General features: G+C 41.1%; 1 protein-coding gene across 10 annotated transcripts in view; it reads left to right on the top strand.

Moving 5' to 3' along the window:
- Positions 1-19,002, top strand: part of ADD1 (adducin 1) — a 138,471-nt gene that overhangs the window by 99,820 nt on the left and 19,649 nt on the right. For 6 of the 10 annotated variants that reach the window (XM_084627615.1, XM_084627610.1, XM_084627613.1 and 3 more), the window contains exons 11-13: positions 704-805; positions 7,641-7,730; positions 8,614-8,706. In XM_084627615.1, the coding sequence (XP_084483741.1) occupies positions 704-805; positions 7,641-7,730; positions 8,614-8,706 (285 nt within the window). The remainder of the gene's footprint in view (positions 1-703; positions 806-7,640; positions 7,731-8,613; positions 8,707-19,002) is intronic. The other 4 variants (XM_084627616.1, XM_084627611.1, XM_084627614.1 and 1 more) reach the window with 1 other exon arrangement.

The raw sequence follows: 19,002 nt of genomic DNA, 5'->3' as shown, positions 1-19,002 counted from the left end.
AGTATCAGAGGATTGAATCAATGATTTCGCTCTCATTTTAGTATTTTCAAAGAGAAAACATGAAGATGAATATGACTATATTAGGATTTAAAAACAGTCATCATTTTATCTTAACTTTATCTGGGTTGATTTTTTTTTCTGTGATTAAAGGGACACTGTCAACTCAATTTTATAAAAAATTACCTAATTAAAAAATAAATTGAGACAACCCTTTAAATAGCATATCTTGAAATGCTTTTTTTCTTTAATTTTTACTTTTAAAATAAGTGTTAAGGGATTTTTGTCTCCTTTATTGCTAAGGGTCTCTTCAGCAAGTGAGAAACAAAGTACATAGGGAAAATGTTGAGCCTGTCTAACTATGTGGTGCTGTCAAATGCACAGAAAAATGAACTGCTAATAGACTTATTTGAGTTTCAGAAATCTCTGGTGTTACATGTAACAATAAGTACAAAGGTTTGGGGGTGGAAATGATATTCTAGTTGATAGTGTCTCTGTAGACATTTATTTTAATTCCTTTTCTGATTCTGTTACCACTGAAGAAGTGTATGAGTTAAGTGCTCTTGTAAATGAATAGAATGTAACCATTGATTCAGTTTTCTGCATTTATATATAACGCATGATCAATTGTTGCATAAATTTGCTGCTATTAATGTTCCTTGCCAATACAGCAATTCTGACTATTGAACTGTTCTTGGCATTGCAGTGGACTAAAGAGGATGGACATAGAACTTCCACCTCTGCTGTCCCTAACCTGTTTGTTCCATTGAACACTAACCCAAAGGAGGTCCAAGAAATGAGGAACAAGGTTTGTAACTGTTGTTAAATAATTTAATTTGCCATCACTTTTGTTTAAATTGCATACTTGTAAATAGCTAATAATTTTGTTGTGATGAGGTCTTGCAGAAATCAAAAGCATGGCTTCTGCATTGTCCTCTCCATGATAACTAGAGGCAGAAACAGTTGCTATATATTCTTGAACTAAGCTCAGTAATCATTTGTCACCTGCTCCTTTTGACCCAAGGAGGGCTTTAAACTAGGTTCAAAGGGGGCATGTGATAAAAGCCCACAGGTAAGTGTGTATATATATATATAAAAAAAAAGTGACAATACCACAGGGTTAGATGTTGGGGGGTGGGAGGACATGGAAAATTACAAGAGAGAAATTAGAGGGGGAATCTGCCCAACATCCGTAGATGTCTGTACTCAGATGTAAGAAGTATGGGGAATGAACAGGAAATATTAGTACATAAGCTAAATTATGACTTAATTGGCATCACAGGAACTTGGTGTGATAAGTTCCATGACTGGAATATTGGTATAGAGGGGTATAGCTTGATCAGGAAGGACAGGCAGGGTGAAAAGGGAGGAGGCTTTGCATTATACATCAAGAATATATAAGCTTGTTCTGTAGTCCAGAAGGAGGTGGGAGGCAGACAAGCTGAAAGCTTCTCGGTTAAGATAAAGGGGGTTAAAAATACGGGTGACATTCTGGTAATGGTCCACCATAGACCACCAAATCAGAAAGAGGAAGTGGATGAGGCATTTCTAGAACAAATAACAAAAATATCCAAAATACAAAACCTGGTACTAATGGGAGACTGTAAGTACCCTGACATCTGTTGAAAGAGTAATATGGCAAAAAATAAACTTTCCAATAAGTTCTTGGAATGCATTGGGGAACAACTTTTTGTTCCAGAAAGGAATTAACCAGGGAGCTAGACATTTTAGACTTGATTCTGACCAATAGGTCAGAATTGGCTGCGAATCTGAAGGTGGAAGGCAATTTGGGTGAAAGTTATCATTTCATAGTTCTAAAGAAAGAAAAGAGTGAGAGCAGCAGAATAAGGACAGGGGACTTTAAAAAAGGCAGACTTTAACAAATTCAGATAAATGGTAGGTAAGGTCCCATGAGAAGAAAATCTAATAGAAAAAGGAGTTCAGGAGAGCTGGCAGTTTCTCAAGGAGACAATATTAAACGCGCAACTGCAAACTGTTCCAATGTGAAGGAAAGATAGGAAGGATAATAAGAATCTAATATTGCTTCACCAGGAACTCTTTAATGACTTGAAAATCCAAAAAGGAATCCCACACAACGTGGAAACATGGACAAATTGATGAGGAGTACAAAAGTATAGCACAGCATGTAGGAACAAGATCAGAAAGGCTAAGGCACAAAATGAGGTACAACTAGAAAGGGACATAAAAGGCAATTAAGAAGACGTTCTTTAAATACACTAGGAACAAGAGAAAGATGAAACAGTGTGTGTCTCTTCTACTCATTGGGGAAGGAGAGCTAATAACTTATGACATCAAGAAAAATGAGGTCTTTAATTCCTGTTTGCTTCAGTCTTTAGTAAAAAAAAAAATTCATGGTGGCTAGATGCTCAGTACAGTTAATATTAAGAACAAGAGGGGAAGGAATGCAAGCCAAAATAAGGAAAGGTTAAAGAATATTTAAATAAGTTAGATGTGTTCAAGCTGATAGGATCTGATGAAATTCATCCCAGGTTACTTATTTAACTAGCTGAAGCCATCTTGGAACCATTAGCAATTATCTTTGAGAACTCCTGGAGGATGGGTGGGTTCCCAGAGGACTGGAGAAGGGCAAACGTAGTACCTATCTTTAAGAAGGGAGAAAAAGAGGCCATGGGGAATTACAAACTAATCAGCCTAACTTCAATACCTGGAAAGATACTGGAATAATTTATTAAACAATTGGTGTGTAAACACCTGGAGTTAGAATAGGGTTATAAGGAATAGCCAGCATTGCTCAGTTGGCGGGGGGGGGGGGGGGAGGTGCGGCGGCTAGGGCAGGCTCCCTACCCGGCTCCAGGGAAGTGGCAACCCCAGCTCCTAGCTCTATGTGCTGCCTCCGCTACGCCCTGCCCCACCCCAAGCCCTGGTTCTTCAGCTCCCATTAGCTGGGAACCGTGGCCAGTGGGAGCCACAGGGGCGGTGCCTCAGGGCGGTGGCAGCAGCAGCACATGGAGCTAGGAGCTGAGGGAGGGGAGTTGCTGTCTCCCTTCCAGGGATACCCCCACCCCCCCACGGTAAGCACCACCCCACACCCCCAGCCCTGAATCCACCCATACTCCTGCTGCTGGGGGGCGGAAGGGCCCGAGACTGTCGCAGCAGCGGCCAGTGCGCCTGGCATAGGGGCTGCATTAACTGCTCTGGCAACCCCCAGGCCAGGTGCACCAGCCTGTGCAGAAGTCACGGAAAGTCACAGAATCCGTGACAAACACAGAGCCTTACTTATTACTGCTTGGCCAGCTTCTATGTCTGATATTACGTTATACAGTTCCAGGCAGACTTTTTCAGGAGGTAGGGTCCAGAATTGAGCCACATACATGATGTGGCTGATTATTGTTAATTGTGATAGGGCCTGAGGGTGAACCAAGAACTTGAGCTAATTAGTGTACAGTCCCTGCCCTGAAGAGTTCACAATTTAAATAGACAAGACAGAAAGAGTCAGGGGAAATGATCAATCATCATGGTAGTGCTGTGATTTTTTTGTTTTGAGGAATTTTTATTTAGATTTTAGGGATGGGATTAGCTAAATATGTATTCTAAAATGGCTTCTGCTCCTAATTAAAATTCTTTGCAAAATATCTCCAAACCTTTGTCAATTTAAAATTAAAGCACAGAAATATGGATCCACCAGTCTATGGACGTTGCTTTATAATTGGGCTGTGATTAGGCAAGGTGTGGTTCTCCCCCACTTCCCAGATCTGTTGAGCCAGATATTAACCATTTTAAAGTGGTTCAGTGGTTTGAATTCCAGTCTGTGTGAAATTAACTTTAGATGTTACCATTGATCTTCTGTGAGGAAGTAGTTGGATCATCTTATTTAGCTTCCATTCTTGCAAAAGTATAAACCATGTGTTGGCAACCTGTTAGCTAAAATTAGTAATGGCCTAACTTCCCTCCGATTGCTGCTGCTGGTGCTGTTAGTTGATGCCACTATTGGAAAAAGAGGAGTTTGTGCAGGTAAAATCTTTTAAAAGGTTGCTGGCATGAGCACTGTTTAGTGCTACGGGAGAGTCTGTCTGTTTTAAGGTTAAGGATAGAGCCATCATCTTTGTCCCAGCGGTGTTGTGAAATGGTCACTGTTTAATATGGAAAGTTCAGTGCAATTTAACCAATCCAAAAGGCAAAGATCTTGAAACTGAAATCTACACATGTGAAAGGTTCAAGTAGGCAGATGTTGATCCTTGTTATGTTGAGTTACTCACATTGATGGTATGTTGTTTTCTGTGTGAACATGCCTTCTTTTGAAAGCCCTGGGCTTGTTAAATGATAGCTGAACTTATCATGTAGAGTCCTTCACATACTTGCCTTTCCAGTTTTTATAATGTGCTCTTCCTGTGGGAGCTGCGTGGATTTTATTGGGTTTGGTATTTGGCTGCAATCTAGTCATCAAAAAATTGTATTTTAAGAACAATAATAAACATTTTTGTGTAGCAACATAGATGGTAGATTTGTTTGTCTTGTCCAAAACAAATAATTTATGGAAAGCCTGGTTTTGGGAGCAGTATTTCAGACAAAGGTAAAGGTCAGATGTAGACTAGATCGCACAGACAAAACTTTATTTAAGGAGCTCCAAATATCCCTGGCTCTTTTGAAGTATCTGCTCTGTAATGGTTCCCGTTCTACTAAATAATACAAAGAACTGTCAACACAAAGTTCAAGTAACTAGATGTCCGGTGCCAAACAAATTATATTCTAGCTTTTTTTTATAGCTTATACTATAAAATATATTTGGAGAAATAAAATTGCTAATAAACTTGCAACTGACAATAGAAAGGGTATGTTGAATAAGACTCATTCTTACCTTTTTGCAAAAACTGTCACGAGGAAACTGTCAACTTAAACTTGGTTTAAATTTATTTTTTTATAAAAATTTTTTTTATAAAACCTAAGATCAGTAGAAGTGGAAAACAGTTGTTAAATAAACATTTCCACTGTGGTGCTAAAAGCCTGAAAGTGAAACCAACCAAAAACAGAAATAAAACTGATTTCAGGGGTTTTCATTGCCCCAGTCAAGATAAACGCAAGGAGTAAACCCAGAGTATAAATAGAGTTGTGGGAATAAGATTTTTAATTTTTTCAGTTTTAATAATCTTAGGTGTTTGATAGTAAGATGGGTAGCTTCGTTTGTTTACAACATAATTTTAAGATGAATAGCCCTTTGCCATCCATGCAGCCACAAGTGAATCCCTCTAAATGCATCCTCTTCTGCAGCTTTAGAAACAGCGCTCCAAACTACTTTGAAATGTTGCATGCTGGGTCAGCAATTATGGTTTCATTGCCCTCTCAAGACATCCAGGTTCAGGAATTACTTTATTTCTATTCCCACATTGTGGAATGAGGAAAGAGTTTGCAAACATTGAAGACATAAAAGAGAACATTTGTGTTTAGATACACAGATGGATACTTCTTTATGCAGTTAACTGATTTTTGCATTCAAAAATATCCATTTGTGCACATGCAAATGAGGTATTTTGCATTCTCAAACAAATGTACTCATTAGCATCCACTTCAAAAGTATCGCCACCACTGTCAAAGTTTGGATGGTAAATTGAGGTGGTAAAGAGTATTGTTATTAAATAATCAATTTGTAAGTATCTAGAGGTTAGTAGAATTATAAGTAATAGCCACATGGATTTGTCAAGAACAAATCATGCCAAACCAATCTAATTTCCTTCTTTAACAGGGTTACTAGCCTATTGGATGGGGGAAAACTATAGATGTGATGTATCTTGATTTTAGTAACACTTTTGACATAATCCCACAACATTCTCATAAGTAAATTTGGGAAATGTGGTCTAGATTAAATTACTATCAGGTAAGTTCAAAACTGCTTGAAAGACCAAAGAGTAGTTATCAATGGTTTGCAGTCAAATGGGTGGGGAAAACATCTCTAGTGGGATCCAGCAGGGGTTTGTTCTGGGTCTGATACTGGTCAATATTTCCATTAATGACTTGAAAAGTGGAGTGGAGAGCGTGGTTACGGAATTTGTAGATAGCACCAAACTGGGACTGGCCGCAAGCACTTTGAAAGACAGTATCAAAATTCAAAACAACCTTGACAAATTTTAGAACTGCTCTGAAATCAACAAGATGAAATTCAGTGAGGACAAGTGTAAAGTACTACATCTAGGAAGGAAAAATGAAATTCACAACTACAAATGGGAAATAACTGGCTAAGTATTAGTACATCAGAAGAGGATCTGGGGATGATAATAGATCAGAAATTGAATGAGTCAATGTGATGCAGTTGCGAAAAAGGCTAATATCAATCTGGGGTATTAATATTAAAGGAATGTTGTATATAAGACATGGAAGGTAATTATCCCGGTCTACTCAGCCTCTGTGAGGCCTCAGCCAGAGTAGTGTGTCCACTTCTGGGCACCACGCTTTAGGAAAGGTGGATAACTTGGAGAGAGTTTAGAGGAGAGCAACAAAAATGATGAAAGGTTTAAAAAACCTGACATACGAGGAAATGTTTAGTCTAGAGAAAAGAAGATTGAGGAAGGAGCTAATAAGTCTTCCAACGTGTTACTGGCCATTATAAAGAGGATGGTGATCAGTTGTCTTTCATGTCCACTGAATATAGGACAAGATGTAATGGGCTTAATCTGCAGCGAGGGAGATTTAGGTTAGATTTTTTTATTTTTTTTTAGTGTTCATGCACACATACTTTCGAGCTACAAAGGTTAGTTAAGCCCTGCTTTAGGCTTCCAAGTAAGGTTGCGCATTCCCCGTCACTGGAGGATTTTAAGAACAGATCAGTGGTTCTTAACCTTTACTGCAGCCTGCACCCCTTTGGTTCTCAAAATATGTTCTCACACCCCTTATCAAAAATCGTGGAAGTAGGTCAGTTTTTTAAACCTAGATGTATTATTTGTGTATTATAGTCATCGTTTAAAATGTATAATGTTAATAAATACATAGATTTGATTAAACGTGCCTGTGCTTAATTTGTGTTTTCGATGATTTACCTTCTAAAAAAAATCTGGCACCCCCAGAAAGGGCATCTTGCATCCCGGGATAAGAACCACTGGGTTAGACGAACACCAGTCAGGAGATGGTCAAGGTTTACTTGGTTCTGCCTCAGCTGGACAAGATGACCTCTCAAGGTCCCTTCCGGCTCTACATTTCTATTATTCTATTTTAGTAGCACTTCCTGTTGGTTTTGGAATTACTCTCTGTGGGAGTGTGGTTATGGAATTTGTGGATGCTAAAAGGTTGAACATGGTAAAAGACTGATCTGGAATGTTCTGATGTCCCTCTGAAGTGGCTTTCTCTGCTACCTGATCAATCTACTTTTACAATGTAAAAGGAAAGCAAATGCATGCTGTGGTACCTGGATACCAAACTGATTGGCATGTAAGAAATAATCTGTATCAAATAGAATCCTGGGGGTACATCTTCAGCTAGTGTAAACTGTCACAGCCCCATTGATATCCATGGAGCTCTGATAATTTATACCAACTCAGGACCTGTCCTAAAACCTAACCAAAAAAGGGTTTGGTTTGGTTTGTCTCTTCCCCCTTCCCCCCCGGCCCCCCCAACTGAGTGGATAAAATGGGTTTGTCTACTGTTCACATGTATTTATCTTGCTGTTTTCTTCACAGATCCGGGAGCAAAACTTACAGGATATTAAAACCGCTGGTCCTCAGTCACAGGTTCTTTGTGGGGTAGTAGTGGACAGGAATCTTGTACAGGTGAGAACACAGAGTGCCATAAAACATAATCTTGAAGTTAATGTCTGGTGTCCTCTACTTTCACCTAATATGTCACTATAACATTATTCTTTAATTGGCAGAGAGTAACTATTTATAAGGTAAGTGTTAGAGATAACACACCATTGTCTTTGTGAGAGTGCTCAGGGTCAGAAATGTAAGAGGCTTTAGTAGTGCAGCTGAAGCATGTCTGTGAGAGATGCTCCTTGATTTATTTCTGAATGTAGTGCATGAAAATTTGAAAAGGCTATTTATATGGGTTAGAATCCTGCTCAAAACTAGTCAGGCTTTGTGACAACTTGGATATTTTTCAAGTTATTGTACTTTTAAAATATAAGATATTGGAAACAGAGTCAATGTTGTGTAATAGTGTGTATTGAATATATTCTGATAACTTGACAGTCATTTATTTGGAGATCAATTAAAAAATAAAAGGAAACTATTGGGTTTGTGCATCAACAATAAAATCATTAAGCTAAAAATACTGTATTTGGTGCACTAAGAAAATAGACTTCCTTTGAATTATTGTTCAAAATAAGAGTTTTAAGTGCTGTCTATACAGTTGCTCAGCCAAGTGCACACACTAGTAACTTAAAAACGTACATCTCGGTAAATGTGAGTGATATAATTGGCAGTAGATAAGTATTTTCTGATGCACTTTATGAAGTTTGACTAGTCATATCATGAACATAGCATTTTTCAGTCTGGGTGTGATATTTGTGTGCATGTCAGTTCATTATCATTGCTACTTTATCTACCACTTACTGTTTCTCTGCATGTTTATAACTAGTGTCACATAATGCTCATGGTTGATGTGTTAAAGCCTGGGCTTGGTTTGCTCTGTTTACTCAATTTACTGTTGCAGGATGCTCCCCTGTCAGACTGTACGGAAACTATTGAAGGGCTCGATCTCACAGAGCAGGCCTTTAGTCCCGCTAAATCTCTCTCTGTTAGAAAGGTACTTACTGCCCTGTCATACTGCTCTAAATACTGTTGTTCACCCTTCACTTCTACCTCTCCCTACTCTGCCCTATTACCTGTAATAGCTAAAGAGTTGGCTTTAATGGAAAGACTAGATGGATGTACAAATTATGTATGTGCCATTCTACAAGCTGTTAAATTACCCTTCTAAAGTACCTCTTAAAGAAACTCAACATCTTTTTATATATTCAAACTGGTGAATAATATGAAAATGTGTGTGAAGTTAAGGGGCTCATCAGGAGTTCTGCATGTGGTGTTTGGTTTGTGCATGTCATCGGTGTTAAATAATCCTAATTTGAGATCCGTTTTGAGCTAGCCTATTCTCAGCCCAATTGCTTCAGTGTAATTCCAAAGATAACCACAGGTCTAAGGTTTACCAAGCTGTTTTAAAAAAAAAACAAAAAAAAAAAAAACCCATCTTCTAATTTTAAGGCTCCTAAGATGCAAGGATGCCAGATGCCTCCTTCTGTATTCCTGAAATAAGAGTTGAGATGCAGGAGCTGCTCAGCACTCCACAGGGCTGAGTCCTAAATATACTAATTCTCAAATGGTTATGAATAAGCAATATCTATGGCATTTTATGCAGTATAATTAAGGCACAAGATAAATCTAAAATGTGTTTTGGGTTTGCTTGGAAGGCTAATTAAAATTGGAGTAATTTGCACAATGGAAATTCTTCAGTCTGCCCTTTGATGGAGTTCTTTGGTGGGAGTTCAATATGGAACTTCAGCAGGTAGATATGTATGACTCCCTTTCTTCTCTGTCCCTCACCTCCTCCATCAAATTCTCAAATCAACTGGAAGATAAATAAATTGTGCCTCAAATCTCCTTTCTCCATCACCATCTTTATCCTGTCAAGAATTGAGAACAATTTGAAATGTACAGTTGTTGCAAGTCCTGTGACTTTTTTTAGCATGCCATCTGTGATCAGCCAATCTGAATTGTAGATATATCATACACCATAATATTGTGAGCATGGTAAACGCTGGTTTTCAGGCCAAGACTCATGTTCTTTTCAAAAGGTATCCATATTCTAAAGGGAAGGGTAATGAATTATTCTTTTCAGATTTAAGGCTAGAATGTATAAACCCAAAAGCACACACTTCAAAAGAAGTGTCTGTCCTTCACTTTTCTATTTACTTTGCTCAGTTATCATAATTTCAGCAGGGGGATTGGTGGTTTTAAATAATGTGTCATCACAATATACAGTAATAATTTTTACCAGTGAAATGCAAGATTTCATTTCAATTCTTATAAAGTGTTTGAATAATTGCAGTATGCTTGTAATGAAAGTATTCACACATATTTTACAAGGAATTTAAAGGTAGCAGAGGCCAGAAGTATGGGCAAAAGTATGTAATATGTTTTTAACAGTATATAATGTCAGAGAAAACCATCCAAATGAAGTGTTTTTTCCCCTCTTATTGGTGTCATTAAAATCCTAGGTTAACAGTGAAATGATGTCAAATTAGCTATCTTGACACAGAGTAGTAACCACCTACCTCATTATCTTTGTATAAAATGTGAATTGGGAATTTGGGACAGGAATATTTTGAAGAGTGAGGAATGACTGTATTGTGAAAAATGGCATTGATGGGATGGGTAAGCAAGTGATACAGGTAGATTGTGCTGAAAATCCAAACACAAATTATATATTTTCCTTTCCATTTAAGATTTTTTCAAAGCAAAAAAACCTATGGGAAATATAATGCACAACCAATCAGACTTTTTAAAATCAATTCCATTGTTAGGATTCTATAGAAACTCCTCTATATTGGAGCACTAGAGATTCTTCTGTTTTCAATTTCTTAGAAATTTGCACTCAAATATAGTAATAGCAAGAAATTGCTATCTGAATAGGATTTAAAATAAATAAATAAATTAACATTGGGATATACATCAATTAGTAACACATTCATTTAAGAGAGAAAATTCCAGTGTTACATACAAAATATGTAGGATAGTTCAGTGGTTTGAGCATTGGCCTGCTGAACCCTGGGTTTTGAGTTCAATCCTTGAAGGGGCCATTTGAGATCTTGGGCAAAAAAAATTGGGGATTGTGCCTGCTTTGAGCAGGGGGTTGGACTTAGATGATCTCCTGAGGTCCCTTCCAACCCTGATATTCTATGATTCTATGATTTGAGTCCAGTCTTGCCTAGAGCTGCATCGATAAATTATCTATTTTGCCTCATCAAATGCTTTGATGCTCTGAGAAATTCTGGCCATGTTCCATCACAAGGTCCTCATGCATCACATAATTGTAATGACGTGAACCATATTAACTAAGTTTCTGCTGCAATCCTAACCAAATAGGGAATTTGGGTGGGTTTTTTTCATTGACATTCTGTGATGTAATAAAATTAACAAGATATGGGCCATTTCCCTATTCTTGAAATGGAGTAGCTATTCATGTCTCTTCCTAAAAACTGCTCCATAGCTTTGCTTTTGCTGAGTAAATTCTATGTTCTGCCCTATAAATGGCTGCATTTCAGTGGTGACCTCTGGCTGTTAAACACCTTGAGACCTGGTTCTTTTGGATAAAAAGCACAATATAAGCACAACATGTTAATGTGTATTATTATCTTCCTAAACTTTTAAATGAGTCAGTTATCTGTTAGCAAGACAAAGTGGGTAAGGTAATATCTTTTATTGGGCCAACTTCTGTTGGTGAGAGAGACAAGCTTTCAAGCTATCAGTTATCTATCGTATTTCATGCGCTTCATAAAGGGAAGACAGATGCTCATATTAGGTGCCAGTACTGTTCATGTTTACCCCTAAGATTAAGATGTGTTCTCAATTTACATTTATGAAAGCAAAATACAGTAGAAAGCTTACAAAGTGAGTTCATTTTGACCAGAATTTCTATACAGGAAATGTATAGAATCATAGAATATCAGGGTTGGAAGGGACCTCAGGAGGTCATCTAGTCCAACCCCCCTGCTCAAAGCAGGACCAATCCCCAACTAAATCATCCCAGCCAGGGCTTTGTCAAGCCTGACCTTAAAAACCTCTAAGGAAGGAGATTCTACCACTTCCCTAGGTAACGCATTCCAGTGTTTCACCACCCTCCTAGTGGAAAAAGTTTTTCCTAATATCCAACCTAAACCTCCCCCACTGCAACTTGAGACCATTACTCCTCGTTCTGTCATCTGCTACCACTGAGAACAGTCTAGATCCATCCTCTTTGGAACCCCCTTTCAGGTAGTTGAAAGCACCTACCAAATCCTCCCTCATTCTTCTTTTCCACAGACTAAACAATCCCAGTTCCCTCAGCCCTTCCTCATAAGTCATGTGTTCCAGTCCCCTAATCATTTTTGTTGCCCTCCGCTGGACTCTTTCCAATTTTTCCACATCCTTCTTGTAGTGTGGGGCCCAAAACTGAACACAGTACTCCAGATGAGACCTCACCAATGTCGAATAGAGGGGAACGATCACATCCCTCAGTCTGCTGTCAGTGCCCCTACTTATACATCCCAAAATGCCATTGGCCTTCTTGGCAACAAGGGCACACTGTTGACTCCTATCCAGCTTCTCGTCCACTGTAACCCCTAGGTTCTTTTCTGCAGAACTGCTGCCTAGCCATTCGGTCCCTAGTCTGTAGCGGTGCATTGGATTCTTCCGTCCTAAGTGCAGGATTCTGCACTTGTCCTTGTTGAACCTCATCAGATTCCTTTTGGCCCAATCCTCTAATTTGTCTAGGGCCCTATGTATCCTATCCCTACCCTCCAGCGTATCTACCTCTCCTCCCAGTTTAGTGTCATCTGCAAACTTGCTGAGGGTGCAATCCACACCATCCTCCAGATCATTTATGAAGATATTGAACAAAACCAGCCCCAGGACCGACCCTTGGGGCACTCCACTTGATACCGGCTGCCAACTAGACATGGAGCCATTGATCACTACCGGTTGAGCCCGACAATCTAGCCAGCTTTCTGTCCACCTTATAGTCCATTCATCCAGCCCATACTTCTTTAACTTGCTGGCAAGAATACTGTGGGAGACGGTGTCTAAAGCTTTGCTAAAGTCAAGGAAAAACACGTCCACCGCTTTCCCCTCATCCACCGAGCCAGTTATCTCGACATAGAAGGCAATTAGATTAGTCAGGCCTTGGTGAATCCATGCTGACTGTTCCTGATCACTTTCCTCTCCTCTAAGTGCTTCAGAATTGATTCCTTGAGGACCTGCTCCATGATTTTTCCAGGAACTGAGGTGAGGCTGACTGGCCTGTAGTTCCCAGGATCCTCCTTCTTCCCTTTTTTAAAGATGGGCACGACATTAGCCTTTTTCCAGTCGTCTGGGACTTCCCCTGATCGCCATGAGTTTTCAAAGATAATGGCCAATGGCTCTGCAGTCACATCCACCAACTCCTTTAGCACTCTTGGATGCAGCGCATTCGGCCCCATGGACTTGTGGTCGTCCAGCTTTTCTAAATAGTCCCGAACCACTTCTTTCTCCACAGAGGGCTGGTCACCTCCTCCCCATGCTGCGCTGCCCAGTGCAGTAGTCTGGGAGCTGACTTTGTTCGTGAAGACAGAGGCAAAAAAAGCATTGAGTACATTAGCTTTTTCTACATCCTCTGTCACTAGGTTGCCTCCCTCATTCAGTAAGGGGCCCACATTTTCCTTGACTTTCTTCTTGTTGCTAACATACCTTCTTGTTACTCTTAATATCTCTTGCTAGCTGCAACTCCAGGTGTGATTTGGCCTTCGTAATTTCACTCCTGCATCCCCGAGCAATATTTTTATACTGTTCCCTGGTCATTTGTCCAATCTTCCACTTCTTGTAAGCTTCTTTTTTGTGTTCAAGATCAGCAAGGATTTCACTGTTAAGCCAAGCTGGTCGCCTGCCATATTTACTATTCTTTCTACACATCGGGATGGTTTGTCCCTGTAACCTCAATAAGGATCCTTTAAAATACAGCCAGCTCTCCTGGACTCCTTTCCCCCTCATGTTATTCTCCCAGGGGATCCTGCCCATCAGTTCCCTGAGGGAGTCAAAGTTTGCTTTTCTGAAGTCCAGGGTCCATATTCTGCTGCTCTCCTTTCTTACCTGTGTCAGGATCCTGAACTTGACCATCTCATGGTCACTGCCTCCCAGGTTCCCATCCACTTTAGCTTCCCCTACTAATTCTTCCTGCTTTGTGAGCAGCAGGTCAAGAAGAGGTCTGCCCCTAGTTGGTTCCTCCAGCAGTTGCACCAGGAAATTGTCCCCTACACTTTCCAAAAACTTCCTGGATCGTCTGTGCACCGCTGTATTGCTCTCCCAGCAGATATCAGGGTGATTGAAGTCTCCCATGAGAACCAGGGCCTGCGATCTAGTAACTTCCGTGAGTTGGCAGAAGAAAGCCTCGTCCACCTCATCCCCCTGGTCCGGTGGTCTATAGCAGACTCCCACCACATCATCACCCTCGTTGCTCACACTTCTAAACTTAATCCAGAGACACTCAGGTTTTTCTGCAGTTTCATACCAGAGCTCTGAGCAGTCATACTGCTCTCTTACATACAATGCAACTCCCCCACCTTTTCTGCCCTGCCTGTCCTTCCTGAACAGTTTATATCCATCCATGGCAGTACTCCAGTCATGTGAGTTATCCCACCAAGTCTCTGTTATTCCAATCACATCATAATTCCTTGACTGTGCTAGGACTTCCAGTTCTCCTTACTTGTTTCCCAGGCTTCTTGCATTTGTGTATAGGCACTTGAGATAACTCGCTGATAGTCCCTCTTTCTCAATATGAGGCAGGACCCCTGCCCTCTCGCGCGCTCCTGCTCGTGCTTCCTCCCGGTATCCCACTTCCCCATTTACCTCAGGGCTTTGCTCTCCTTCCCCCGGTGAACCTAGTTTAAAGCCCTCCTCACTAGGTTAGCTAGCCTACTCGCGAAGATGCTCTTCCCTCTCTTCGTTAGGTGGAGCCCGTCTCTGCCTAGCACTCCTCCTTCTTGGAACACCATCCCATGGTCAAAGAATCCAAAGCCTTCTCTCCGACACCACCTGCGTAGCCATTCATTGACTTCCACAATTCAACGGTCTCTACCCAGGCCTTTTCCTTCTACGGGGAGGATGGACGAGAAGACCACTTGCGCCTCAAACTCCTTTATCCTTCTTCCCAGAGCCACGTAGTCCTCAGTGATCCGCTCAGGGTCATTCTTGGCAGTATCATTGGTGCCCACGTGGAGAAGCAGGAAGGGGTAGCGATCCGAGGGCTTGATGAGTCTCGGCAATCTCTCCGACACATCGTGAATCCTAGCTCCTGGCAAGCAGTAGACTTCTCGGTTTTCCCGGTTAGGGCGGCAGATAGATGACTCAGTCCCCCTGAGGAGAGAGACCACGACCACCGCCTCCTTCTCTTGGGAGCAGTGGTCATGGAACCCCCAACCCTAGGACAGTGCATCTCATGCCTTCCAATCGGTGGAGTCTCCTTCTGTTCCCTTCCCTCAGATGTATCCTCTAGTCCACTTTCCGCATTAGTACCTGTGGAGAGAACATGAAAACTGTTATCTGTATCTGCGTTGCTGGTACATGGACGCTCCCCTTTTTTCTTCTGGAGGTCACATGCTGCCAAATTGCTTCACCATCCTCCTGTCCCTGCTGCGCAGCCTGCTCTGAATCTTCAGAACATTGTGCCTGTAGAAGCATATCCTGACGTCTGTCCAGGAAATCTTCAGTTTCTCTTGTGCAATGCAGGGTCGATACCTGTTGTCCAGACCTTGAACCTTCTCTTCCAATATGGAGACCAGCTTGCACTTTGTACAGACAGTCACTTCTGACCTATGGAAGAATTATAGCATTATCCAGAGTTGGACATTTCTCTTGTTCATCCTCTGTGTGGGAGAAACTTACCCCTCAGACTTCTCAAGGGTGGAAAGAAATTGCATTAACGGTTACCAGTCTCTCCCATTGCTGTTTTGTTGTTAATATAGTAAAGAAAGCAGTCCTAATGCACAAGTCAGTCACATGTAGAGTCAGACAACCCTCAAATACTCTATTATAGCCTACTATAGCTATTATAGTCTATTATAGCTAAAAATAATATTAAATAATATTAAAATCAGATAATGGTCCAAGTGAAGGTTTCAGAGTAACAGCCGTGTTAGTCTGTATTCGCAAAAAGAAAAGGAGTACTTGTGGCACCTTAGAGACTAACCAATTTATTTGAGCATAAGCTTTCGTGAGCTACAGCTCACTTCATCGGATGCATACTGTGGAAAGTGTAGAAGATCTTTTTATATACACGCAAAGCATGAAAAAATACCTCCTCCCACCCCACTCTCCTGCTGGTAATAGCTTATCTAAAGTGATCACTCTTCTTACAATGTGTATGATAATCAAGTTGGGCCATTTCCAGCACAAATCCAGGTTTTCTCACCCTCCCCCCCACACACACACAAACCCACTCTCCTGCTGGTAATAGCTTATCTAAAGTGACCACTCTCCTTTCAATGTGTATGATAATCAAGGTGGGCCATTTCCAGCACAAATCCAGGGTTTAACAAGAACGTCGGGGGGGCGGGGTAGGAAAAAACAAGGGGAAATAGGTTACCTTGCATAATGACTTAGCCACTCCCAATCTCTATTCAAGCCTAAGTTAATTGTATCCAATTTGCAAATGAATTCCAATTCAACAGTTTCTCTCTGGAGTCTGGATTTGAAGTGTTTTTGTTGTAATATAGCAACTTTCATGTCTGTAATCGCGTGACCAGAGAGATTGAAGTGTTCTCCAACTGGTTTATGAATGTTTTAATTCTTGACATCTGATTTGTTCTTTTACGTAGAGACTGTCCAGTTTGACCAGTGTACATGGCAGAGGGGCATTGCTGGCACATGATGGCATATAGCACATTGGTGGATGTGCAGGTGAACGAGCCTCTGATAGTGTGGCTGATGTTATTAGGCCCTGTGATGGTGTCCCCTGAATAGATATGTGGGCACAGTTGGCAACGGGCTTTGTTGCAAGGATAGGTTCCTGGGTTAGTGGGTCTGTTGTGTGGTGTGTGGTTCCTGGTGAGTATTTGCTTCAGGTTGGGGGGCTGTCTGTAGGCAAGGACTGGCCTGTCTCCCAAGATTTGTGAGAGTGTTGGGTCATCCTTCAGGATAGGTTGTAAATCCTTAATAATGCGTTGGAGGGGTTTTAGTTGGGGGCTGAAGGTGACGGCTAGTGGCGTTCTGTTATTTTCTTTGTTAGGCCTGTCCTGTAGTAGGTGACTTCTGGGAACTCTTCTGGCTCTATCAATCTGTTTCTTCACTTCCGCAGGTGGGTACTGTAGTTCTAAGAATGCTTGATAGAGATCTTGTAGGTGTTGGTCTCGGTCTGAGGGGTTGGAGCAAATGCGGTTGTATCGCAGAGCTTGGCTGTAGACAATGGATCGTGTGGTGTGGTCAGGGTGAAAGCTGGAGGCATGTAGGTAGGAATAGCGGTCAGTAGGTTTCCAGTATAGGGTGGTGTTTATGTGACCATCGTTTATTTGCACTGTAGTGTCCAGGAAGTGGATCTCTTGTGTGGACTGGACCAGGCTGAGGTTGATGGTGGGATGAAAATTGTTGAAATCATGGTGGAATTCCTCAAGGGCTTCTTTTCCATGGGTCCAGATGATGAAGATGTCATCAATATAGCGCGAGTAGAGTAGAGGCGTTAGGGGACAAGAGCTGAGGAAGCGTTGTTCTAAGTCAGCCATAAGAATGTTGGCATACTGTGGGGCCATGCGGGTACCCATAGCAGTGCCGCTGATTTGAAGGTATACATTGTCCCCAAGGGTAAAATAGTTATGGGTAAGGACAAAGTCACAAAGTTCAGCCACCACGTTAGCCGTGACATTATCGGGGATAGTGTTTTTGACGGCTTGTAGTCCATCTTTGTGTGGAATGTTGGTGTAGAGGGCTTCTGCATCCATAGCGGCCAGGATGGTGTTATCAGGAAGATCACCGATGGATTGTAGTTTCCTCAGGAAGTCAGTGGTGTCTCGAAGGTAGCTGGGAGTGCTGGTAGTGTAGGGCCTGAGGAGGGAGTCTACATAGCCAGACAATCCTGCTGTCAGGGTGCCAATGCGTGAGATGATGGGGCGCCCAGGATTTCCAGGTTTATGGCTCTTGGGTAGTAGATAGAATATCCCAGGTTGGGGTTCCAGGGGTGTGTCTGTGCGGATTTGATCTTGTGCTTTTTCAGGGAGTTTCTTGAGCAAATGCTGTAGTTTCTTTTGGTAATTCTCAGTGGGATCAGAGGGTAATGGTTTGTAGAAAGTGGTGTTGGAGAGCTGCCGAGCAGCCTCTTGTTCATATTCCGACCTATTCATGATGACAACAGCACCTCCTTTGAAGTGAAGACAATCAGTTTCTTCTATATCATCATATCGAGAGATCTCTTCCTTAAGGTCCTCGCTCAGTCTAGATGAAAACACAATAAATTACTGGATTCCGAGTTGATGCATAATCTCAAAAATATTTTGTGCCGTCTACTCTTTTTTTAAAACTATGTTATAGAAAACAAAAGTAAGATTTTTTTTTTTAAATTGGGGATCACATACGTGGTTTAGTGAAAGAACCCTGACTTCCTTCTGAAACATCAAAAACGTAGTGAAGAAATAGGGTGGTGGACCCTTCCTCTTGAATGTGCTGTTTATTAAAGTGTGTCCAGAATGAAGCAATTAGTAGCATATCTTCAGTAATTTCAACTCATTTGCGGTTTCTAATATGGCTACTATTATCAGTTAGGAAAGTCTGCTTCCTACTCTGAATTCAAGATAGTTTCATACTTACATGTTTTGGAGACCTCATGAAGATTTTTATAAATTCCTGCCTTTTCATTGCAACCATATCTTTGGTCCTGATAATGCAGGTCTCCACCTAGTCTAATTATTTACCAAAAACTTACATTTTTTGTTTCATAATACCCATAGTAATTAAATCACATGTGTCTAAATGGACACACTTTACACTGTTCTTTTTTGGAGAAGGAAAGCAAAATAACTCCTGATCGAGTCAGCAGTACTGTCCTACTTCCAGTGGCCGTTCTTTAATTGTGGTGCATTTCATGCTGGGATCATCCAGGTTTTTAAGGCCGCAGGAGACTCTGGTGGAGATTTAAGCCTTTGTGAAATTTCTGTTTTTAATTTCTCTTCCAACTCCAATGAAGAGCTTTAGTTCTTGATGGGACAGAGCATCAGGCCTCTTACATGGGGATCTTCAGTCCCTTCCTATAGACTCTTACGAAGAACATCTTTCCTGTCAGGTAAACAGGGAGTGAAATCACACACAAACCTCCAAGTGGCAAGAGCTCCCT

Source organism: Lepidochelys olivacea (genome assembly GCF_965140295.1).
Source record: "Lepidochelys olivacea isolate rLepOli2 genome assembly, chromosome: 4".
In the NCBI taxonomy this organism is placed as follows: Eukaryota; Metazoa; Chordata; order Testudines; family Cheloniidae; genus Lepidochelys; species Lepidochelys olivacea.
This window is presented reverse-complemented; position numbering and strand designations above follow the sequence as displayed.